This window comes from Dipodomys merriami, unplaced genomic scaffold, assembly GCF_024711535.1.
Source record: "Dipodomys merriami isolate MVZ:Mamm:240054 unplaced genomic scaffold, mDipMer1.0.p SCAF_3, whole genome shotgun sequence".
NCBI lineage: Eukaryota > Metazoa > Chordata > Mammalia > Rodentia > Heteromyidae > Dipodomys > Dipodomys merriami.
Window position 1 is genome coordinate 19048055 of NW_027204492.1, and position 26154 is coordinate 19074208.

Sequence of the window (26154 nt, forward strand, 5' to 3'; positions counted from 1 at the left end):
AAGGCCTAATATCCAAATATACAAGGAGCTCAAAAATTACCCCCCCCAAATAATAAACCAATCACAAAATCAGCAAAGTAGCTAAGGAGAGACTTCTCAAAAGTAAGAATGTCAGAGAAATACACATGAGAAAATGGTCAACATCTTTGGCTGTAAAGAAAATGCACCCCCCCCAAAAAAAAAAGTCTCACAGACTTTTAGGGGCTGGGAAGGTGGCTCAGTGGTAGAGCGCTTGCCTTGCATACATGAGGCCCTGGGTTCGATTCCTCAGCACCACATAAGCAAAATGAAAAAAGCTGGAAGTGGCGCTGTGGCTCAAGTGGTAGAGCGCTAGCCTTGAGCTGAAGAGCTGAGGGACAGTGCCCAGGCCCAGAGTTCAGGCCCCACGACCGGATCCCCCCCCCCAAAAAAAGAAAATGCAAATCAAAATAACTCTGAGAGTCCATCGTACCCCAGGTAGATTGACCAACATCATGAATTCAAACAACAACAAATGCTGGCAGGGCTGTGGGGTGGGTGAAAGGAACCCTATTGCATTGTTGACAGGAATGTAAACTAGTACAATTACTGGATAGCAGTCTGGAAGTTCCTTAAAAAAAACAAAAAACAAACAAATAAATATAAAAAAATCATAGAGTTTCCCTATGACCCAGCCATGCCACTCCTGGGGATCTACCAGAAAGAATATCAAAAGCCAGGATACCACTAAGACACTTGTACATCCATGTTCATTGCTGCACTATTCACAATAACCAAGTTATGGAAACAGTCCAAATGCCCTACAATAGGTGAGTGAATCAACAAATGTGATTTATATACACAGTGGAACTTCACACAGCAATTGGAAAGAATAATATTATGTCATTTGCAGGGAAATGGATGGACCTAGAACAAATCATGTTTAAGTGAGGTAAGCCACACTCAGAAAGACAAATGACACATGTTTTCTAGACCTAGAATACACCAGAACAAGATAAATTATACAGGTCTCTAGGCATTCACACACAATGAGACCAAAGGAGGGTACTCTTAGTGGAGAAACATAGAGGGGCAATGCCTGTGTGCCTCTGATTACATAAAGTATTATTTACAGAAAAGAACTCCAAGAAATAAAGTATTATTTATAGAAAAGAACTCCAAGAAATGAAAACGAGGTTTTTGTTTTTGTTTTTGTTTTCTTTCCTTTCTGGATTATTAGTTCATTTATCTGTCTTTGGGAGGACAAAGAGGTACAGAAATGGAGAGGCAAGGGGTGAACAAATGCAGCAGTGGTAGTTACTAGACACTATGATGAAAATTAACTACACAACTTGTGGTTAGTGGGGGGGGGGAACCTGGGAGAGTTCGAAGGAAAGGATGCCATACTCATTCCCTGACTTATGTAACGGTAACCCCTATGTGCATCACATTTAGGACAATAAACATAAAAAGAAAAAATATGTAACAGAATTTTGAAATGGGTATGTATGTTATGCATACACTAAAATACCTCTTCCACTCTCTCATCATGTAAGTCCTCCCCAACTGTTAAAGTCCTGCTCCGCATTTCTCTTACAGTAAGCCTATGAAGCAATTTTTTTTTTTTTGCCCACAAGAATCCTGTTCACAATAAGCACGGAAGCCATAATAGCATGTCTATCTATGGTACCTGATACAAAACCTAGAACATAATCTTACAATATAAAAGAGGTAAGGGGAAAACAGACAGATTGACTACTAGTTCCAGAGAATCGCCGGGTAGAAAACCGTGAAAGATTGAAACACTTTCCGGATCAGAAGTGCCCAGACTCAGACACAAGCAAAGACTGGAAGTGGATCCTATCAAGAGAATCGGGAAGGCTTGAGCGCCGGTAACTAGTGGCCTAAAGCAGAAAAGCAAAAGTGCAGTGCTGAAGCCAGCATTGTAAGATTCTATCAATTCCCCTCATGACATAACGCCAACATCAGCTATAGCCGCCGGATTAGTTAATTGCACCAGACCCTCCCTGGACAGCTTCCCAAATCTTGAAGCCCATCACACTGCTACCAAGTCGCCGAAACACGCTAAATCGCCAGAGCCTGAACCGGGGTCTTTGCAAAGCCGGCGGGTAGCTAAGCGCGTGCGCAAAACCTCTCATGGTGCGACCAATCGCAATGAAATGCTGATACTGCACCTGCGCACTAAGCCTCCGGTCGCAGTTCCCTTCCCCCGCCCTCCTCCCGTACCCCCCTCGCCTCAGCTATCGCAGACTGGCTTCCAAAGTCCAACGTCCGCTCGCTGCGGGGAGGAGCTTGCGTAGTGTGAGCGTGCAGGGAGGGGGCAACGGGAGCCGCCGCCGGCGCCGGCGCGGACGCGGAGGCGGAGGTGGAGGCGGAGGCGTGCTGTCGGTGTTTGACCATTTGCCGGTGCGTGTGAAGAAAAAGGAGTCTGGAGTCGCAGCTGCCGAAATGTTCCGGTGTGGAGGCCTCGCAGTGGGTGCTTTCAAGCAGAAACTGGTGCCCTCGGTGCGGACGGTGTACGTCCGAAGCCCGAGGTTGAGGAACCGTCTCCCAGGTGACTAATTGACCCTACGCGGGCAACCCCCACCTCAACGGCCGAGGTGGGCCTTGTGCTTTAGGCTTCTCCCGCCTCGTCCCCCCCCCCCCTCGCAACACATATAGTCGCGTGAATTCCAAATTGGCGGGATCCAAACCGCGAGTACGCAAGCAGAGAAATCGGCACAGCCAGGCCGACCTGACCTTCAAGAGATTTGAACCCAGTAGTCTGCTTGAGGCCTTTTTCTGGGAGAGTTTGCTGTTGAGGGATAACAGAACAACTAGTCACTTTATATTGACAATTCTCCACCCCCTGCCACCTCCACCCTCTCCCCTTTAAAGCAGTGAGGTCAACTTTGTTCTTTGCTGATTGTGAGACTTTACAGAGGACATTTAAGCCCTATGCTTAAGTTTCTTCTATAAATGAGAATACTAACCCGCTCTACTTTCCAATCCCCAGAAGAGATCTATATATTTTAATGTCCAGTGAAACAAATGGTTTACTGTAACTGAGTAGGTTGTGCACCAGACACCTGGAGGATTGGCTCAGAGTTTATTTAAAACACTTAGTATAATTCCTTAAAAAAAAATATTTTTAGCGCTTCGAAGAAAGACTGCAGAATTCATTGGAGAAAGTTATATCAAACTTTAGAGCTGGAAGGGATTTTGTGGTACAATTCAAACCCATTATTTCATGGGTAATAAATTGAACAGGTGAAATTACTTGCCCAAGGTCACATAATTAATAGGTTAAAGCTCAAGATAATTTACTACTGCCTAGGCCACTAATCCTCTTGCTAGAGTCCCACCATACTCCCAAAGTTTAACCTCAAAAAGTTATGAATTTAGATTCCCTTCTTAATAATTAGCCCATTGTACATCAGATATCCATGATTTTATCTGAGCATGGATTGAGCCTGCTTTTGTTTTCAGTCTATGCAACTTTCTGGGCATAATCAGGTGCATTTTTAAAATCAGTATTTGAATGATCATCCTAGGATATTTAAAATATCAGGCATTATTCTTGAGGATTTTCTGATATGGAAATACCTTCTTGGTGCTTTAAAAATAAACTGGAAAATATTTCCTTTGGATTGTTAGGGTTTTGCAACTGTACATTTGACAGGTTTTTTTTTTCAGTTGCTATGAGTCAGAATGTTTGCTGATAGGTGTATTTGAATTATGTCCTAAGCCGTGTTACTCTTGGAACTTAAAAATCTCTGCTTTAGATCAAAAAGCTCCTCCTCACACCCAAAATGTCCTTCCATTGGCCTTTAAACTGGTGCTTGCCCTGGAACGTTCTTTGTCTTGCTTTTGTGCTGTTGAAATGTTAACATGGTATGTTAATTGCATAGAAATTTACACAAATTCAAATGAAGGTTTTTATTCATACTAGCCCTTACAGTATTGTATACTTATTTTGCTTAAGACTCATAGCTTTTTCCAGCGTTCTGATGGTTAATCAGAAGTTCACACTAATTAAATACGCATTTCAAAGTTAAATTGATGTAGTAGGCATTTGAAGGTGGTTGGCAGTGATAGAACTGCAGAAAAATACAGAGTCAATTAGGTTTTTTCCATTGCATGGTTTTGTTTGAAGGCAGTCTACTATAGAAAATATTATGACTTCCTGACATACCCATCCATCTCTTTGTACATGCTTATCCATTTTCCTCTTACTATGCACCAGAGTATGGCATCACCTGTCTTTAAAAATGAGTGAGGAGGTCTGGGAATGTGGCTTAGTGGTAGCCTGCTTGCCTAGCATGCATGAAGCCCTTAGTACCACATAAACTGAAAAAGCCAGAAGTGGTGCTGTGGTTCAAGTGATAGAGTGTTGCCTGGAGCTCAGAGACAGTGTCTAGGCCCTGAGTTCAAGCCCCAGGCCTGGCAAAGGATAGGGTTAGAGTTTCAAAAAGAAATTATTTTTTTTTGTTTGGGTTTTTTTTAACTGTATTTTTTTTGTCTTTTCTTTTTTGGTACTGGGGATCGAACCCAGGACGTTGCACTTGCTAGGTAAGCGCTTTGCCACTGAGCTACATCCCAGCCCTCAAAAAGAAATTATTTTATACTCCTTGTAGGAATTAACTCTGTTCTGTGGTTTGATTACTATTGTTTATCATCTGATTTCTTTTTCACATAGTAACAGCTACCATATGTCTCTGCAGAGGCAGGATTTGTACACCACTTTCCCCTCCTCTGTATCTTCCTCCCAGTTCTTTGCTGGGTTGTCTCAAATTTTGTTTTCTTGTCTTCTTTTTATTTTTCTCCTCAGGTTAGCCAGCTTTTAGCCTGTCCTGAAATTATCTCATTCACATCTATCAACAATGGTTAGGTTCATTTCCACTATATGTTTTTATTTGCCTTAAAACCATATAACACTAATATTAATTCTACTTTATTCATATGAATGCTGTGTCTCCTTCAAGAAATGATAAAAGATAACAGTCAAAACTCTGTGTGCATTCAACACTGAGGAGCAGATGGATTTATAATAGAAGTCTTCTCTTCTGGAATTTATTTGTTCACCAAACATGTTACCATGTGATGAACTGATCACTGACTCCCTAACTTGAGCGACAAATGTTTGAATATTTTTCTTTTCTTTTTTTTTGGGGGGGGGGTCCAGTTGTGGGGCCTGAACTCTGGGCCTGGGCACTGTCCCTCAGCTCTTCAGCTCAAGGCTAGCACTCTACCACTTGAGCCACAGCACGACTTCTGGCTTTTTTTTTCTTTTTGCTTATGTGGTGCTGAGGAATCGAACCCAGGGCCTCATGCATGCAAAACAAGTGCTCTACCACTGAGCCACCTTCCCAGCTCCTGTTTGAATATTTTTCTATTTGGAATTCTTACCTCTTTTTTTAGGTGTGGGGTGGGGTGAGGGGATGGCATCCTGGGGCTTGAACTAAGAGCCTGGGCACTGTCCCTGAGCTTTTGTGCTCAAGGCTAGCACTCTACCAGTTGAGCCACAGCTCCATTTCTGGATTTTTTAGGAGGTAAGAGTCTCATGGACATTTCCTGCCCAGGCTGGCTTTGAACCACGATCCTCAGATCATAGCCTCCTGAGTAGCTAGGGTAACAGACATAAGACAACAGTGCCTGGCGAACGCCGGTACATCTTTAAAGAGAAAACTCTTTGTACAAGGCCTGAGATCCTAGCTTTGTGAACACTGCCAAATGAGGTGGGTTTTTTTGTTTTTTGTTTTGTTTTGTTTTTGTTGGTCATGGGGCCTGAATTCTAGGCCTGGGTGCTGTCCCTCAGCTCTTCAGCTCAAGGCTAGCGCTCTACCACTTGAGCCATAGCTCCATTTCTGGCTTTTTCTGCTTATGTGGTGCTGAGGAATTGAATCCAGGGCCTCATGCATGCAAGGCAAGCACTCTACCACTGAGTCACCTTCCCAGCCCCTTTTTTTGAATTCTTAAAGATAAGCCTTCCCATACTCTTTCTACTTAGACAAGGATTTCCAAAAGAAAATCTTTGGCAAGTCAGTATTTTCTGTAACCAGGTAATTAGTTTGATTTTCTAACATTAACTTTGATAACCAGTTAACAGTTCAGTTTTCAACTTTTTTGAGGGAGTTACTATATACATTAACATTCTATATCATGTTACCAAAAGTTGCCTGATCATCTGAAATGCATGGAGAACAGAAACCAGATGAGACAGGATAGACTCCTAGGATAAGAATGAGAAGGAATAAAATTCTTCAGGATAGTGTACTAGATAGGCATCTGTATTTTTTATGACAGGCCTGGGGCTTGAACTCAGGACCTGGGCACTGACCCAGAGTTTTTGTGTTCAAGATGAGCTCTACCACTTGAGCTACTACCTAAGATTCTCATGGATTTTTCTGCCTGGGTGGGCTTTGAACCATGATTCTCAGATCTTAGCCTCCTGAGTAGCTATGATTACAGGCGTGAGCCACCAGCATCTGACTAAGAACAAACTCTTCTGAGTTCTTTTTTTGGGGGGAGGGGAGTCCGGTCGTGGGGCCTGAACTCTGGGCCTGGGCACTGTCCCTCAGCTCTTCAGCTCAAGGCTAGCACTCTACCACTTGAGCCACAGCGCTACTTCCGGCTTTTTTCTGTTTGCTTATGTGGTGCTGAGGAATTGAACCCAGGGCCTCATGCATGCAAGGCAAGCGCTCTACCACTGAGCCACCTTCCCAGCCCTCTTCTGAGTTCTGAAATACATATGATCTCAGATTTTAGATAGAAGACTACCTATATCAGGCTTTCCTTTATAACTACTTTGTGCTCTGACTGGAAAGCAAAAGGAAAAACAAACCCTGTATTTCATCCACTACTAAGCCCCATTCTGTCTTTTTGTGTATGTGTACTGGTCCTAGGGCTTGAACTCAATGCCTGGGCATTTATTGACCCTAGCTTTTTTGCTCATGGCTAGCACTCTACTGCTTGAGCCACAGCTCCACTTTTGGCTTTTTTTGGTGATTAATTGGACAGAAGATTGCCATAGACATTTCTGCCCTGGCTGTCTTTGAATCATGATCTTCAGATCTTAGCTTTCTGAGTAGCCTGGGTTACAGGTGTGAGCCACTGGCATCCTGCCTGTGATACCTCTTAAAATAAAATGCAGCCAGGCACCATTGTCTCATACCTATAATCTTAGCTACTTATGAGGCTTGGATCTGAGGATCATGGTTCAAAGCCAACCCAGGCAAGAAAGTCCATGAGACTCTCTGATCTCCAATTATCAAAAAAGCCAAAAGTGGCTAAAACAGTAGAGTGCTAGCCTTGAGCAAAAAAGCTCAGGGAGAGTTCCCAAGCTCTGAGTTTAAGCCCCAGGAATGGTACAAAAAAGAGAAAGAAAGTGCAGATTATGGAGGCTCTTCCTAGACCTACCAAATCAGAAATCCTGGGGTTACTGCTTATCTAGATACATTTTAACAAACCCTCCTAGGAATTCTGACATGCTTCCAACTTGGAAAAACACTGCTCTAGGTCAGAGTCTGGAAACTAGGGCTATAGGCCAAGCCCCATCAGTCATTTCCTGCTCTCATGGACTCCACAAGCTGAATGTTTTAAATAGCTAATAAGCCTTAAAAACAGGCTATTTCATGACATCAAAATTACTATAAAATTCAGATGTTACTGTCCATAAATAAAATTGCATTGGAACACTGCCATGTCCACTCATTTGTGTGTTGCCAGTTGCTACTTTTATAACATCAGCACAATTCAGTGGTGGCAGCAACAGACAGAACAGCAAGTTCCACATTTCCCTCTGCCCATGTGTCACTACATAGCTCTATGTAGTTACCATCAAAATTACCTCTCATTATTTTGGATGAGAATGAGTTATGTTATTGGCATTTAAAATTTTGTCATTCTGGCTGGTCACCGGTGGCTCACACCTATAATCCTAGCTACTCAGGAGGCTGAGATCTGAGGATCACAGTTCAAAGCCAGCCTGAGCAGGAAAGTCCATGAGACTCTTATCTCCAGTTAACCACCAGAAACTGGAAGTGGCACTGTGTTACAAGTGGTAGAGCCTCGCCTTGAGCCTCAGGACAACACCCAGGCCCATAGTTTAAGCCCCACAACCAACAGAAAAAAATGTCATTCTGGAACATATGTTATAGTATTACATTTGTCAGTTCCTTGGTGTGATAAATTCATTTAGAAAAAAAAATTTCCCTCTGTGATCATTTAATGAGAAATAAAAGTAATTTATGAATGAAAAAAAGAAAAAAAATCCAATTTTCTTCTGAGATTTAACATCATCATTTATTTTTTACTGCCTTTCCCACAAGACTGATCAGTGTCCTCATTAAATTGTGTTTCAGGGTTTTAGTTAAGCAAAGTTTTAGTCATTTAGATTACTCCTGAGATGGTTGCCCTATCCTAGGTACACTGTGGTCAACTTTGGGTACAGTTAGTCCCTCTGTATCTGTGCACTCACCCAACCACAGATAAAATGTAAATTTTTACAATTGTATCTCTACTGAACATGCATCTTGTTATTTTCCCTAAAACTATATAGGCATAATAAGTGATCTAAAAATATTTAAAATATATGGGAGGAATGTATACAGATTATATGCAAATACCACAGTGTTTTCTATAAATGGATTTCATGAGTGGATTTTGGTATAGTCTGGGAATCCTGAACTGATTCTGTGTAGATACCAAGGGAAAACTGTATCTGCCTAATCATTCATCCTCTGTGTTTAATTCAATTATGGTGCATATGTCAAGGGAAAGGTATTTGATGAATTTACTGTGTTTTTCGTGAACTTTTTTGGAAGCTTTAAATTTCCTCAGTAGGCAGTATTAAATTGGACTCTTAAAACTTTCTTTTTTGTCGGTTGTGAGGCTTGAACTCAGGGCCTAGACACTGTCTTTGAGCTTTTGTGCTTAAAGCTAATGCTGCACCACTTTGAGTCACAGTGCCACTTCCAATTTTCTGGTGGTTAATTGCAAATAGGAATCTCACAGACTGCCCGGGCTACCTTTGAACTGTGATCCTCAGATCTCAGCCTCCTTAATAACTAGAGTTGTTATAGGCATGAGTAACCGGTGCCGGCTCTCTTAAAACTCTTAACCACAGAACTGGAGGATGTGGCTTCTGCTACTTAGTGGAATACCCGCCTTCCAAGTGGAAGGCCCTGAATTCAAATCCCCTTACTGACAAGACCAAAGAAAAACTCCTAACTGAAACTAGCATGGTAGCAGCACATATATACTATCCTTGCTCTCAGAAGGCTCAGAGCTACATAGTGAGAAAGGAGAAAAAAAGAACAAAAGAACTACAACAATTGACGAATATGCTCTCAAATGTGTGTAAGATTTGTGTGTACAGATTTGATTATATGTTTCTTGGTCATTATGCAGCCCAATACACAGTAAGTCTACTTTTTCAGTGCACTGACATTTAATCATAAACATGTATTAACTATTTTTTGTATATGTGTGTGTGTGTCTTAATAAATTGTGTTCCTTTAGGCAACTTGTTCCAGCAATGGCGTTTTCCACTAGAACTCCAGATGACAAGAGAAATGGCTAGCTCTGGTCCATCAGGGGGAAAAATGGATAATTCTGTGTTAGTCCTTATTGTGGGCTTATCAGCAATAGGAGCGGGTGCATATGTAAGTAGAAAAGCAGTTTGTTTTGTTTTCTTTTGGCCGGTCATGGGGCCTGAGCTCCGGGCCTGGGCGCTGTCCCTCAGCTCTTCAGCTCAAGGCTAGCACTCTACCACTTGAGCCGTAGAGCCACTTCCAGCTTTTTCTGCTTATGTGGTGCTGAGGAATCAAACCCAGGGCCTCATGCATGTGAGGCAAGTGCTCTACCACTGAGCCACCTTCCCAGCCCGTAGAAAAGCAGTTTGTATAGAGAGGTTGCCAAACAGCTCCCATTGATAAACTCAGTACTGCTGTCTGTAGTTTTGCAAGTAATTCCCCCACCTTTTTTTTGCCAGTCCTGGGGCTTGAATTCAGGGCCTGGGCACTGTTCTTGAGCTTCTTTTTCTCAAGGCTAGCACTTTACCACTTGAGCCACAGCTCCATATCCGGCTTTTTCTGTGTATATGGTATTGAGGAATCAAACCCAGGGCTTCATGCATGCTAGGCAAGCACTCTACCACTAAGCCACCTTCCTAGGCCCCCAGTAATTCCCCTTTCACATTTCCAGAAAGTCTTTTTTTTTTTTTTTTTTTTTTGTCGGTCATGGGGCTTGAACTCCGGGCCTGGGCGCTGTCCCTCAGCTCTTCAGCTCAAGGCGAGTGCTCTACCACTTGAGCTACAGCGCCACTTCCGGTTTTCTGGTGGTTTATTGGAGATAGGAGTCTCACGGTCTCTCCTGCCCGGGCTGGCTTTGAATCGCGATCCTCAGATCTCAGCCTCCTGAGTAGCTAGGATTACAGGCGTGAGCCACCAGCGCCCGGCTTCCAGAAAGTCTTTTTTTTAACATGCATGCTGTTTAATGTTCTATGGGAGATAATTGAGGAATGACTAATAGTTAATATCTTATTGATTGATCTCCACTCTTTTCATTGTTTACTTTTAACTTGGAAGCCACTCTGTTTCTTTGCTTAGACTAATCCACAAAAATTCACTTGTTCTCTTACTAAACTGTAATAACTAAGGCCAAATTTCACTGCAGCTCCTTAGCACAATATTTGATTTTGACTCATTAGTCAAATATTTTATTAGTTTTCCTCAGCTTGAGATTGACATTTAAAAAAAGCATCAGCTTTCAATCAAAAAATATTAAGCATTCCTAAAAGAAACAGTATCCCTGAATCTCACCCAAAGACTAAATTATAGAAGCAAGTCTAGTATTTCCAATTTTAGAAAGGAGTTTATGTGAGGTGAGAAATCTGGTGTTTAATTGTTCCACAGTAGTATTAGCACATTTATATCTCCTTAAATGAACTCTGATCAACCCTAGTAGGTCATAGAGGAATTACTCTGTGGGTGTTTTTTTTTTTTTTAACTTGGCAGGGTTTACTGTGACTAAGCAGATCAGTCTAAACTGGGATTCTGTAAGATTGAGTGAACCAACTTAGATAATACCTACTAACAGCCTTAAATAAAGAAAAGTGTTTATTTGATTGGAAGCCATGACAATGTTAGTTTGTACTCTATTAGGAAAAGAGCTGATGTTTGTTCCCTGTCACTAGATTAAGAGAGGGGACATGAAAATTATTTGAAGTAACATATCCTCATCCCCTGACCTGACTCCCAGATGCACAAAAAGAGTAGTCAGCTCTTGCTATGTGAGAGTCAAATCAGAGTAAGAAATGGGTGAGAGCTGCCTGATAACATACTCTGGTGAAAGGTATGTTCTCCTGAAGCAGCCTTTTTTTTTTCTTCTTTTTTTTTTTTTAAGCACAAGAGTAACCAGAGGAAGTGGCACTGTGGCTCAAGTGGTAGAGGGTTTGCCTTGAGCTGAAGAGCGCAGGGACAGTACCCAAGCCCAGAGTTCAAGCCCCACCACCGACCAAAAAAAATTGTTTTAAAAAAAAGAGTAACCAGAAATGCTTCCCTGCTTTTGTACTGAAAGTTTCTTCATTAATAGTGCTTTTTTCTATTTCCTTTTATTTCTGACCTGGCCTTATCTTTACCTGCAGTCCCCTAGGATCCCCTTCTAGATCACTAGTGTCTGTAGGTGATTCTGGGAAAGATGGCAGTAGCCTAGTATATTTCTTAATTGTAAGAGCAACAGTTACTGGAGCAGAAATTTATTATGTAAGATGTTTACACTAAAATACATTTTGAGGTAAGGTGGGTGAGGCCATGCCACTAATGAAAACTTGATCCATTAGAATATAGTAAAATATCCAACAGCATGTATTTCTCTAGGCATTTATTAATAGAACAGTGTCAATGATTAGAGTCCCCAAATCTCATTCTTCAAATTATTGAAATCCTATCAGATCATTCTAAATTTTAGAACCAAATTCTCATTGCCAGCCTTTTTTCTTTGAAACTTTTGTGAATTTCATATTTTTATGATGCTAAATTATATTGTGCTTTAGTGCTGCATATCTTAAGAAAGTCTGAGTAAATGTTGAATAAGCAACTAAAGTTAACTTGAGCATGGTCGGTTTTAGATCATTTCAGGTAAAATGCAATTTTTGTGTTTTCTAGGAAACAGTCAACTAGACTTTTACCGTGAAAAGGGCATTTTATTGAATGCTTCAGAGGAGGTCCAAAAAGCCATAGAAATTGTAGTATTGTTCTAATCTTCCCAGAGCTCTACTTCAAACTAAATTCATTTGGCCGTGTCCCTTTTATAATCTCCAGTTTGGCCAAAGTAGTGGCTGAAATGGTATAAGCTAACACATTCATGTAGATTGCTTTCTTAAATAACATTCATGATTAAGACACTACTCTCCAAGCATTAACTTTTCCATTTCATATTTCTACTTTTGCCATAATTCATTCAAAAATAGATCCAAAGAGTGCACTAAATATTAAACCTCTGGTTTGTGTTGCTATACCAGTGTTGGATGGCCTCCACAGAGTTGACAATGCAAATTCTTTTGATGCCAAGCCACAAGACAGAGCCAGCCACGTTGCTTTATCCTGTCTTGGAAATATCTAAGCACAAGTTCCTCTCAAGTCTTTGAGTTAAATGTCTGATTGCACTCTGTGTTTATCCAACACTGGTGGTAATAAATCTGTTATTTTAGTATCTCTGGGTTAAATGATAAGCTTTTGTCTACCTATAGCTGCTAGCAAACTACCTTGTACACTTTTATTTCAGGTTTTAAATGATTGAAAACATGATATGAGGTAGCCTTTTTTCTGAAATTGGTATTAGTCTCAAGAGAAACATTAGCTTAAAATCTGTCTAGATGTTGTGAGTTGACTGCAATTATTTAGTGTTCCATAACAAAAATACCACAAACCACATAGCTTAAACACTAGTATATTTTCTCATAGCTCTGAAGGGTAGAAAGTCCAGGATCAAGATCGGACAGGGCTCAGATTCTTGTAAAGGCTCTCTTCATGGCTTGTAGACTCACATTGGGGTGAGGGGTTATTGGGAGAGAGCTTGGGTTACAATTACATGGGCAAGGGTAATGAGTACATTTTCTTATCAAGCATTGTTGCCTCCTCCTTTGTTTCCCCTTCCCATCCCTTCCCGTCTCCCACCCACCCCACCCCAAGAGGATTCTTTTGTGACCTTTTTCTCTCATTTGAGGAATGTTCCTTTGGCCAGGTGCTGGTGGCTCTTGCCTATAATCCTAGCTACTCAGGAGGCTGGTATCTGAGGATTGTGATTTGAAGCCAGCCCTGGCAGGAAATTCCATGAGACTCTTACCTACAGTGAATCACCAAAAAGCAGGGAGTGGAGGCATGGCTCAAGTGGTAGAGTGCTAGTCTTGAGCAGAACAGCTCAGGGATAGCGCCCAGGATGATAGCATATGTGAGTTGTATGAGACAGGTTTCATTGTACCATTTCCACACACAAATATATAAAATATTCTGATCAGACTCACCCCCTTCTCTTACTCTCCTTGATCCTACTCCCCGTAAAATTAACTTTCACAGGTTTCAGTGTTTTATTTTCATATATGCATATAAACTATCATATTCATCCTCATTCACCTTCTTTGTTCACTCAACCCCCAACTCCTGCTATAATCATTGACATTTAAAAATTTTTACATGATCCACATTTTATCTTGCAACCTATTATACTCACAAACACATAAAACTGAAACAAAACTTAGTGTTTTAAAACTCTTAATTCCTCTCTTCCCCTTAGTTTTTCTCCCCTAAGGCTGATTATGATGTAGAAATGTATTTTCATAGTCATTTCACAAGTCAGTTCAGTTTACCTTTTCCAGCATTATTACTATAGTTTTTTTCTTTACCTATTTAATTGGAATTAAATATGAAGAAAGATCTTTACAGAAATCTTCAGGGTGTCTGGAACTGGTATATTATTATCTGCTTTCAAATATTCTTCCCACACAGAGTATGTATGCCCAGTATTTTTTATTTCTTAGTTAAAAACTTTGGGGTTGGGATATTGTTCAGTGGTATGACACTTTCCTAGCATGTATTGAGTCCCAGGATTCAACCCCGTACTAAGAGAATTTAACTTACTGACTTACAAGAACTAATCTCAAGCCAGGCGCCGGTGGCTCATGCTTGTAGCTACTCAGAAGGCTGAGATCTGAGGATCATGGTTCACCAGGGCACGAAAGTCCCTGAGACTCTTATCTCTAATAAACCACTAGAAAACCGGAAGTGGCACTGTGGCTCAAGTGGTAGAGCACTAGCCTTGAGCTGAAGAGCGCAGGGACAGCGCCCAAGCCCAGAGTTCAAGCCCCACCATGAAAACAAAATAAGAACTAACCTCATAGTAGACAAAAGCTTCTCATTTAATTGAAAGATAATATACTTATGGTATGCATTAAATGTATAATGAAATAAAATTCTCTGTGTTTAAATTTACAGGCCTACAAGACTATAAAAGATGACCAAAAAAGATACAATGAAAGAATATCAGGGTTTGGGCTGACACCAGAAGAAAAACAAAGAAGAGCCAAATCATCTAGTGAGTGTTGCCTGAACTCTTGTGATGTGTTTTGTTCCCCTTTTTAGGTCTTTGGAGTTTTGAGTTGTGGAAGATATATTTGTTTTCCTGAGGCTATATATAGGTCTAGCCATCACTTCCATCCCACAGAATTTGCTTGGTTTTTCAGAGAGGAATGTTTTAATCCTTTAACAAGCTCCACAACTCTGGGTGGGTAGTTTGTGGCTTTTTGGGTGTCCTTTCATTGCTAACAAAAGGTGAAACTGAGCTTGCAATTTTCCTGGTGGTCAATGACAAATTAATGGAAAGGGCAGAGGCCTTCTAATACATACTTCTAATATGTTTTAGAAGCTAGGTGCTAGTTCTAGTAAGACCTAATGAATGAATGATATAGCCAAATCATTCTTCCTCTTCTGGGAGAAAATTTTCACTTGTAAAGTAAAAGGAGACAGGATTCTGTCAAAGTTTTATTTTTTTTTTTGCCAGTCCTGGGGCTTGAACTCGGGGCCTGGGCTCTGTCCCTGAACCTCTGTGCTCAAGGCTAGTGATGTACCACTTGAGCCACAGCACCACTTCCAGCCTTTTCTGTTTATGTGATACTGAAGAATTGAACCCAGAGCTTCATGCATGCTAGGCAGGCATTCTACCACTGAGCCACATTCCCAGCCCCCAAATTTTATTTCTTTGTTGGAATTTCCCTGGGTTTTTATTTGGGTTTGTTTGTTACAGTGCTAAAAATGAAACCCAGGGCCTCATACATGCTAGATAAACCCTGTAGCACTGTTATACTCTCAGCCCTGTAATTGTTAAGATTACTGGAAGTACTATGCTAGCTTTATATAAGTGTTGATAGTGCATGGTAACTTTTTAATAGTGGAAGGAATGATCACATCTTTCAGGAAGATTCATCTATCTGATCTGTTCTTACAGCTGAAGGAGAACCAGTTTCTCAAGTAAGGCCACCAAGTCATGTCCCTTTCTTGATAATTGGTGGAGGCACTGCTGCTTTTGCTGCAGCCAGATCCATCCGGGCTCGGGATCCTGGAGCCAGGGTAAGATGCATGTTATTTTACTTGAAACATGGGATATAACATGCAAGCACTCAGTCAGTGTTGAACATTTTGACATTTGCCATGTGTTCTTAAATGACTTAACTCTGTTAAGTATCATTATTTTGTTTCTAAAGGTATTAATTGTATCTGAAGATCCTGAATTGCCATACATGCGACCTCCTCTTTCAAAAGAGCTGTGGTTTTCAGATGATCCAAATGTCACAAAAACACTGCGATTCAGACAATGGAATGGAAAAGAAAGAAGGTTTGTTTGTTTATGTTAAAATAGGCCTGGCCAACTAAAGAAAAAAAATAGGCCTGACCAGCAGCTTGAATTGAGCACAGGGAATAGACGAGGATGTTGTGGCTATACATGGGAATCTACTTGGTATGGCCTCATTAGATGCAATTGGCTACAAAAGATATTCCAGATTCTGTTCCCAGATCTGCCAATCAATTAATGGTGTAAAAAAGTTGGCCTCTAAAATACTACTGCTCTTACATCCAAAACCTTTAGGTTAGACTTCTCTGGTGAAGATCAGTTTGGCCTGGGTTATCACTTTTTTTATACTAGCGTGAAATTTCTCATAAAAGCAAAAGAAACTGAGTTGGTCACAGTGGCTCATGCCTGTAATCCTAGCTGCTCAGGAGACTGAGATTTGAGGATCACAGTTTGAAGCCGGTGTAGGCAGGAAAGCCTGTGAGATTCTTATCTCCAAATAAGCATCAAAAAGCTAGAAGTAGAGGTGTGGTTCAAGTGGTAGAGCACTAGCTTTGAGCACAAAAGCTCAGGGACACTACCGAGGTCCTGAGTTCAAGCCCCAGGTCAATCACAAAAAGAAAAAAGAAATGTCCAGTGGTATTTTCATTTAGATTGTGAGAGTGGAGTGTGAAGACTAAAGAAGAGTCTTTATCAGAATGTTTTCACATGAGACTTGGAGCTACAGGCCCAGAAGCCCTTTCCTTCTAAAGCACTCCTTACATTTTTGATTTCAGTATCATTTTGTGTTCCAGATTTTTTCTCATTAGTTATCCCTTTAATGCTGAACTTCCATGCTCACCTCTCTCACTCCATTATCATGTTCTATGGAACATACATAAGGATGTATACTTGCAGTTAGGTTAGCCATCCTTAGTTAATATGTGATAATTAATTAAATGGGATTTTTTGTGTGTATACTGATCCTAGGCTTAATCTCAGAGCCTGGCACTGTTCCTGAGCTCTACTACTTCAGCTGTAGCTCCACTTCTGGCTTTTTTGGTAGTGAAATGGAGATACGAGTCTCACAGAATTTCCTGCCATGGCTGGTCTCAGCCTCCTTCAGTAGCTAGGATTACAGTCGTGAGCCACTGATGCTAGGTGGGTTTTTCTTTTTTTTTTCTTTTCTTTTCCTTTTTTTTTTGAGATGGTGTCTTGCCTAGGTTGGCTTTTTTTCTCTTGGACGAAGCAATCTTTGTGCCTCAGCTACCTGTGTACCTAGGATTACAGACACATGCCACTACTAGGGAAGCCCCTGCACTACTGATTAACATTTTAGGCAAGATAATTCTCTGTTTGGGGTGGGGTGTCCTATGCACCATAGTATTAATATTAAGTAGCATCCATAGCTAATAGTCACTCAATACCAGTAATATCCCTTTTCAAGTTGCTGACAAACAAAAATGTGTCTAGATATTGCCAGATGTCCTCTGAGGCAAAATTATATGTAGTTAAGAAGCACTGATTTCAAATATCTGTATTTAAGCAAGTTACCACCATGATTTAGTGGCCAGAGACTTACTCTAGGAAATGATCCTAAATTTTTTCATGATGGCTCTAATTTTACTAAAGATTTGAGGAGAAAGATGCTTATAAAAGTTTTCACTCTTCCCCATACAGCATATATTTCCAGCCACCTTCTTTCTATGTCTCTGCTCAGGACCTGCCTCACGTTGAGAATGGTGGTGTGGCTGTCCTCACTGGGAAAAAGGTGAGCCTTTTTTGTCACATTCTATATAGGTACCAACCAGAAGTAAAGTGGCATGTATTTCCACTGCCATTTATGTCTGCCTGCTGCTACAGTTTATCAGAGAAAAACCAAGTCATGTTAGTTAATCTTAGTGTGTCTGCTTGGCAGAAGCACTAGTATAAAACATAGGTTGTCAGGTTGACTAAACCCCCAGGGAAGCTGGATTCTGAAGACCATAAAATCTAAAAGCTTTTCTTGCTCCTAAGCATTCTCAGATGTTCTTCCTCCTTCATGTTTCTGCATGCTAACTTTTCTCTGAGAGGACTGATGCCAAGAGATTGACTGTTCAGGGTAGCAAAACCTTCAAGCGTAGCTCAGCATGGAGAATATTACTGGCCTATACCAAGATGAGTGCCTGAGTAATGAGAGAAGTTATTGGAAGGCCTTTGTGGGGTCCAGGAGAGTTTTGTTATGATGTTAATGGAAGTAATAGAATGTTTTATATGAATGGCAATGTTCCGATAGAAGGAATTATCTGAAGCAGCAAAGCCTAAAGTAGATCTTAGGTACAGGCAAAGGGATTAACCTTTGATAGTACAGGCCCATTTCTCCCGTAACAGGGGCATTGAGGAGTGGAATGAAGCAAGTTTGCTGACACATTGGTAATAGGACATTATGAATTATGCTCCCTGTGTGTAAATAACACACAGGCCCTGCCTTTTAGAATATAACAGTAACAGGGGCTGGGAAGGTGGCTCAGTGGTAGAGCGCTTGCCTTGAGTGCATGAGGCTCTGAGTTGATTCCTCAGCACCACATAAGCAAAAAGAAAAAAGCTGGAAGTGGCTCTGTGGCTAAGTGGTAGAGCGCTAGCCTTGAGCTGAAGAGTTGAGGGACAGTTCCCAGGCCCAGAGTTCAGGCCCCATGACCGGACCCCCCCCCCAAAAAAAAAGAACATAACAGTAACAGGCAGGAATATGGCTAGATGACAGCACATAGAAGGTACAAGGGAGAGGTCCAGTATGGTAAGAATTACTGAGAATAATGCCCAGTACAGGGATGGATACAGGAAAGGCTTTCTGGAGGTGAAGAAGTCTTACAGACTGGAAAGTCTTATGCAGTGAAGAGGCATAGACTACAGAAGAGTGAGTATTCATGTTAAGAACATTCAAGTAAAAATGAATGGCATAAACAGCCCAATGGTATGTAAGGCATGTCTGGTGCAAGGAAAATAATCCATTAGTTACTAATACAGCAGAGAAATTCAAAGTAGAGGGCTGGGGATGTAGAACAAGGGTAGAACACTTGTCTAATTTGGGTGAGGCCCAGGATTTGATCCTCAGCACTTTACCTCCCAAAAAAGATAGACTTGAAAATAGTTATACTTTAAATAAAAGAGAAGCAAGAAAGGGGCTGGGCAGGTGGCTGAGTGGTAGAGTGCATGCCTACCATGCATTAAACCCTGGGTTCAACCCCATAAACAGAAAAGGCTAGAAGTGGCGCTGTGATTCAAGTGGTAGAGTGCTAGCCTTGAGCAAAAGAAGCTCGGGGACAATGCCCAGTCCCTGAGTTCAAGCTCCAGGACTGGCAAAAAAGAGGGAAGCAAGAAACAAAAACTGAGAAGTTATGCAAGGGCTTGTTTATGGAGCTTGGTATTGGAAAGATTTTGTACTGTGTAAAAGAGCTCTAGTAGTTTATCTGCTAAGGGGAGCTATTGAGACTTAGGCTGGAATATAAAGTACTTACACTGAATTTTAAATAATTGCTCTTGACGATGACAAAGATGGACTTAGGAGAATACCAGAGACAACACATTTTGCAGATGATTGTAGTAATCGGGACACTAGGATGATGAGAATCTAAATTAGGATAGTAGCAAGGATGATAATAAGGATCATGAAGAAGAAAGGAAGGGCCATAGGTTATATATTACCTATTCTGATTTTTATAAGTGTGGTTTTTAAATGCTTTATGTGAATTATCTCCTTTTTTCCTCACAATAATTTTATAAGGTATTATTATAATTGAGGATTTGGGGAGGGGCATAACTGGGGATTAAACTCATTTGAGTAACATTCCCAAGCCCCTTTTGCTCCAGTTATTTTTTTCAGATTATGTCTCTTTTTTCCCAGGCCAGCTTTAGGCTGTGATCCTCTATATCAATGCTTTCTGTGTAGCTAGGATTCTTAGTGTGAACTACCATTACTGGTTTATTGGTTGAGATGGGAAGTCTGATTTTTTCCCTGTGCTGACTTCAAACTGCAATCCTCCAGATTTCTTATTTTCAGAGTAGCTGGGATTACAAGCATGAGCCACCAATCCTAGACTAGATTTTTAGTAAAAAAAAAAATTAAATCTGCCTAACATCACACAGCTAATAAGTGATGTTGACACAATTTGAACCCGGATCTCTCTGAATACAGAATTAGAACCAAGACATTCTGATTCTAAGGCACAAGTTTTTAATGATATATCACTTCCTGACTAAAAGCTGATTATCTTTTTGACACTGGATTTGATTCCCTTGTACTATTGGGGTACAGACTTCATATGCCTAATAGGTGTGGAGGTTAGATGAACTTGAAAGATGAGCAGAGAGCAGAAACAAAGGTGACTGTAATTTCTAACGTGTATCGCAGTAGACAGCAGTGGGATCTCAACTGAGAAAGACATTTCATGAGAAAGAGCTAATTTGAAGAGGAGGATAGAAATCAGTTTTGAGCTGTTAAGTATGAAGTGGACTGTCACTATGATGATACCTTCTGCGTAGTTGTGTATGTGACTGTCACACTCAGGAGGAAACTGGGTGATTTGAAAAACATTTGAGTATGTGCAGGAGTTGAAACCATGAGTGTTAGTGAAATCTCCCAGAGACAATCTTATCTAGTGAGAAGAGGAGTAGGACAAGAATAGTACCCTGGGAAACCCCAACTTATGCCTGAGAAGGCAGGCTTAATAAGAAGAATCCACAAAGGATACTAGGAAAAAAACTTGCAGAGCAGCATAAGAAGAACCTAGGACAGGAGCCAAGGTTGTAGGGACTGGCAGGAAGGAGCACTTGATACACACTGTCACTATGACCAAAGAATCTGGTAAGAAAAACATTGTAAAATATCCCATTCGATTTTGTGGTTCTGATATTTGGGAATTAGCAAAGTAACTCTTTAACACAGTTTAAATGAGAAAAGGGAGGAGCTAGCAATTAGACAGGAACTTGAAGAAGACATAGAATCGGAGGTGGAGTCATCTTGGATAGGACAAGTATGTTAGACTGATGTCAGGAGAGAATGGTGGGAGTAGTGAATGGACAATTGATAGGAGATGGTGCTGAGAAACAAAGGACAGGATGGGAGTTAAACACAGAAGCAGAACAAAAAGGAAGTGATAACACAAGTAAGGGTTTTTTGGTCAGTTGTGGGGCCTGAACTCTGGGCCTGGGCACTGTCCTTCAGCTCTTCAGCTCAAGGTTAGCGCTCTACCACTTGAGCTACAGTGCTACTTCTGGCTTTTTCTGCTTATGTGGTGCTGAGGAATCAAACCCAGGGACTCATGCATGCAAGGCAAGCACTCTACCACTGAGCCACCCTCCCAGCCCAGAAGTAAGGTTTTATTGGCAGGTCAGGGACATGGCAATCTGTACGGGAAGCTGAAGAAGATCACATCTAATGCCGTCACTTATTGTAATAAGATAGTATATAATGTGGCTGAGTAAGCACTGTCAGCATGAGTAGTAGGTTGGATTAAAGAGGGAGTAAACCAAGGATGAATCCAAGAACACTAAAGAAGCTACTGGTTCAACAGATACCAGTGTCTGGCAGTGCATCTGGAAAGCTTTACCACAACTCAGCCTGACTCAAGTGGTACACATATATAATTCTGGCCTAGTGCGACCTACACCGCCCTAACCACTTGTGTCATGTTTGTCATTCATTTATGAGTAGCACTTGTCAAATTGTCTTTCTTGGACAAGAAAACTCCGAAGGCAGAGAAGCTGTCTTTCTTGCCATTGTGTCCCTAGCACCTAGCAGTGCACCTAAATATTTCTTGAATGGATGGCCTTACAGATTGTAAAGATTGGAGCAGAGGCTAGAAACTAGTCTGACTACATGTCTCAAGTGCTTACTGTAAAGAGTAGGGGCAAGGAGGGCTGGGAAGGTGGCTCAGTGGTAGAGCGCTTGCCTTGCATGCATGAGGCCCTGGGTTCTATTCCTCAGCACCACATAAGCAAAAAGAAAAAAGCTGGAAGTGGTGCTGTGGCTCAAGTGGTAGAGCGCTAGCCTTGGGCTGAAGAGCTGAGGGACAGCGCCCAGGCCAAGAGTTCAGGCACCACGACCAGACCCAAAATAAATAAATAAATAAATAAGAATTGCTTCTAAGAGTAGGGGCAAGGATATTATGGGTTAGGAGACAAGAGATCAGTTTGGATTATCTATCAATCCACATTAGTTGGGAATGAAGCAGCCAGCTAATAAATCGAAAATCAAAAGTGAATATAGAAGGCAGTGGGACTAAGCTGTGGATGTGGCTCAATGGTGCTTGCCTCACATGTACAAGGCCCTGGGTTCAATCCAAAGCACTGCCAGAAAGAAAAAAGTCAAGAAGGCAGTGAGACTGAGAAAGCTGTAAGAATGAGATATTTGAGGTAGAAAGAGTAGTCTAAGAGACAAGAACCAGGTTCTGGCTCAGGAAAATATGAACCAGGTTCCAAGGTCTGCAGTGAGTAAGAAAGAGTGGCTAGGGATATAAGTTGGTGTCTCTCAGAAGAGAAAGAAGGGACAAGAAGCTACAAGCAGCGGCAGCCATCACAGGAAACACTGAAAATGCCATCACCTCTTCCTGGCTTTGTGACATGTGGTATGAACTCATAAACATTCTCTACATGTACACAATAATTGCGGGAGAGCTGAGGTTTAGTAAAGACTAGACGTTAGAGAAAGCATTGTTTCAGGGTATTGTGGATATAAGAAAGCTGTTAAAGAGATAAGGATTCCAAATAGCCAAATGGAAAAGTCTGCCCCGTATTCCTCATTTCCACAAGTCAGGTAGTAATTGTGGAGACCAACTGGCTCTAATGTTGGCTGCTTAGGAACTTAGGGCCACTGGAAAATACAAGATACTAGAAACTATAATTCTAGTGACTACTTAGGAACAGTTTCTTTTCCTTTTTTTAACTAGCATACATTAGTTGTACAAGGATGGATTTCTTACGTTTTTCCATATATACATGCAGTGTACCCTGATCAGACTCGCCTTTCCATCTAGCTCCCTTAGGTTTCATAATTCTGCTTTCATACATGCATATACAGTACTTTGACCATTTGCACACTCATTCACTCTCCCCCTGCCCTCCTGCTGCCACTGGTAACCACCTCCCAACATAGCCTGTTTACTTTTCTGTGATTACTTATTTTCATTTTTTAGCATATATTAATCATAAAAGTAGTTTCATCATGGTAACTCACGTGTGATATATTAAAAGTTAATCAGATTAACTTTATCTGTTGCTCACTTTCCTGGTTCCCATGCTTCCCTATTGTTCAATAGCTTTCAGTGAGTTTTAAAAAATGTTTTAATAGGGATTGCTCTATGTCAAACTAATACATTCTCTTTGGGCCAACAGATAATAGGCCCAAAGACTTTAATTAGGGAAGGGTGATGTAAATGCTCTGCAATTAGATAATGATTATGGTCACCCAAGATTGTAAATATACTAAAATTTGATCAACTGTACACCTTAAAATGACAAATGTCATATGAATTATATCTCAGTACAAATGTTCTCAAAGCTAATTCATCTCTATACCTCTCTCTCCCTCTCTCCCTCTCTCCCTCTTGCTCTCTCTCCCTCTTGCTCTCTCTCTCTCTCTCTCTCTCTCTCTCTCTCTCTCTCTCTCTCTCTCTCTCTCTCTCTGTCTCTCTCTGTCTCTCTCTGTGACTACTAGGTAGTACAACTGGATGTGAGAGGCAACATGGTGAAACTTAATGATGGCTGTCAGATAACCTATGAAAAGTGCTTGATTGCAACAGGTGAGTATTTTGTGCCCATTCAGGTTTTAAGAGTCTGTCCTTCTCTGTAGAAGGTATTACTTTTTTAGCCTTAACTTAGGTCTGGGATGTTGTTCAAGTGGTAGAGCGCCTGCTTGGCAAGAGGGATGCCCTGGGTTATAGTCCTCAATACCACAGAAGGAAAGAAAAGGAAGGGGGGGCGGGGAAGAAAGGAAAGAAAACTGAAACCCAGAGCCTCTGAAGTGGTGTCCTTTTGTAAAACCTATAGAGACAGGCCCTTCTGGATCGTCTTTGCTGTTGCTCCTCATAAAGGCACGAAAAATTTGCCCCTTTTTCCCTCCTTCACACCTAATGCTCACTGTGTACTCTGAGAGTAGTATAGCATTGTGGTTTCATTGCCAATCCAAAACTGCAATTATGAGAGGAGATGAGCAGCTAATATGAGTAGGGTAGCATGCGAGCTGGTGAACCTTCATAAGATCCTAGAAGAAGCAATTGAAGCAGCAAGGGAAGCCTTCTGGCACTAGCTAGTGCCCCTAAAAAAAGAGAGAAGCTCAAACCTGCTTTTCAAAGAAAATTGATTTTTTAAAAAGACTGCGGTGAAGTTAGTTGACAGAACACAAAGCCATCCTATCTTTTAGTCATTCTGTGGCACCAGCAGAGAGCACACATGCCCCAGTACCACAAGCAACAACAGAGTGGCAGTGACAGAGAGCTCCACCTAGGCTGGGAGAGTTGTATGGGCTATTTCTTCCTTGTTGGACTAAAAGGTTTTCCTGTACCTCTTATTTCCAGGAGGTACTCCAAGAAATCTGTCTGCTATTGATAGGGCTGGAGCAGAGGTGAAAAGCAGAACGACACTTTTCAGAAAGGTAATTGCTTTAGTGTTTTCTTTGTGTTGTTTTGAAGTGGTAATGCAATCTTGTGGCCCCAAATGCCCACCCAGGAATTGGAAGATCTACGTTCTATTTATGGCTCTTCTCTAGACTTGTTATCTAGCCTCCAGCATGTTACTTCCTTTCTCTACCTCAAATACCTCACTCAAGAGTTTTATGCTCCTATGAGAAAAATGTATTTGGTGTTTTTATTGCATGCTACAGTTCCTTTCCGACTGCCCTTCCATGCTTTTTTTGTTGGAGGCATTGATTCACTGGAACTCCTCTTGGCATTTTTCACTGCAAGTGCTGTGTGAAGACTTTCAGGGGAAGGTCAAGAGCAGTCAAGTAAAAAGGAAAGAAGTAGTTTTCTTCTTAACACCATGCTTTGCTTAGAAAAACTGCTCTCATTTTCCAGCCACTCTTAGGTTGTATTTGATAATATTTGTACTACTGTACTTTAAGGTCTTGATAGAACAAGATTTTTCAGCCTTCACAATATTGCCATGTTGGGCTGGAGAAGTGTTTATGTGGGAGACTTTCCTGTGCTTTGTAAGATATTGACAACATCCCTGCAGCTACTTACTAGACGGTAGGAGCACCTCCCTGCCCTGACAACCACAACTATCTCCAGACTCTGCCACATGTCCCTATGGGGACAAAAGTGCCATTAGTTAACAACCACTGTTACCAGAAAGAATGTTACAATGGAGAAGGAAATTCTAATATAAAGGCTATAATTAAGCCACTTAATAATATAAGATTTTCTGTGCAAAGAACGTTGTGAAAGATTAAGAGAAAATAGTTCCTAGGATTATTATCCTATCCCTTTGAAGAAATCAGTGCTCTAAAATCATATGTTCCTGCAGGTTGGAGACTTTAGAACCTTGGAGAAGATCTCCCGAGAAGTCAAGTCGATTACAGTTATTGGTGGGGGCTTCCTTGGAAGTGAACTGGCCTGTGCTCTTGGCAGAAAGGGTATTAAGGAGTAACCTTGATTTTCTTTCTCTAATTTTTCATCACATGTGTCTTGAAGGGCTGTCACAAATTCCAGAGGTGTATTTGCCAGGGGATGTAGAAAGAATTCAGTTAAGATTTACAGAGTGAAGCCAGGCACTAGTAGCTCATAGCTATAATCTTAGCTACTAAGGAGGCTGAGATCTGAGGATTGTAGTTCAAAGCCAGCCTAGGAAGGAAAGTCATATCGCTAATGAACCACCAAAAAGCCAGAGGTGGAGGTTTGGCACAGGTAGTAGAGAGCTAACCTTGAACAACAACAACAAAAAAGCTCAAGGACAGTGCACAGGTCCTGAGTTCAAGCCCTAGGATCAGAAAAAAAAGATTTACAGAGTGTGAAACTAAGGGCTGATGATGTTAGTCACAATGAAGATCCCTCAGTGACTGAAAAGCTGTCATCTGAGAAAATTAACAGCAGTGCATTCTTTCTTTTCCTCTATCTTCTATGCCAGGACTCTTTAGAAATAGAATATTAGAGGTTAGGCATTTTGGCATATTTGTATAATCCTACCTACTTGGGGAGCAGAGATAGAAAAGATTATGGTTTGAGGCTAACCTGGGGGAAAATGGTAGTGAGACATTCATCTCAACAAATAATCCAAATATAGTGATTCATGTCTTCAAAAGTAGAATAATCGAGGTCTGAAGCTAGTCCCAGGAAAAAAACATGAGACTCTCTGAAAAATAAATACAACAAAAAAGGCTTAGGGGCATGATTCCAGCAGTAG

The 26154-nt window shown here is 41.2% G+C and overlaps 1 protein-coding gene across 1 annotated transcript in view; it reads left to right on the plus strand.

The window, feature by feature from the left end:
• The first annotated feature begins 2306 nt into the window (after window positions 1–2306).
• The window catches only part of Aifm1 (apoptosis inducing factor mitochondria associated 1), a 38783-nt gene continuing 14935 nt past the window's right edge, over window positions 2307–26154 (plus strand). The window contains exons 1-9 of the mRNA XM_070039739.1: window positions 2307–2533; window positions 9481–9623; window positions 14451–14550; window positions 15460–15581; window positions 15716–15846; window positions 17461–17551; window positions 23471–23555; window positions 24330–24406; window positions 25279–25387. Of these exons, the coding sequence (XP_069895840.1) occupies window positions 2428–2533; window positions 9481–9623; window positions 14451–14550; window positions 15460–15581; window positions 15716–15846; window positions 17461–17551; window positions 23471–23555; window positions 24330–24406; window positions 25279–25387 (964 nt within the window). The 5' untranslated portion in view covers window positions 2307–2427. The remainder of the gene's footprint in view (window positions 2534–9480; window positions 9624–14450; window positions 14551–15459; window positions 15582–15715; window positions 15847–17460; window positions 17552–23470; window positions 23556–24329; window positions 24407–25278; window positions 25388–26154) is intronic.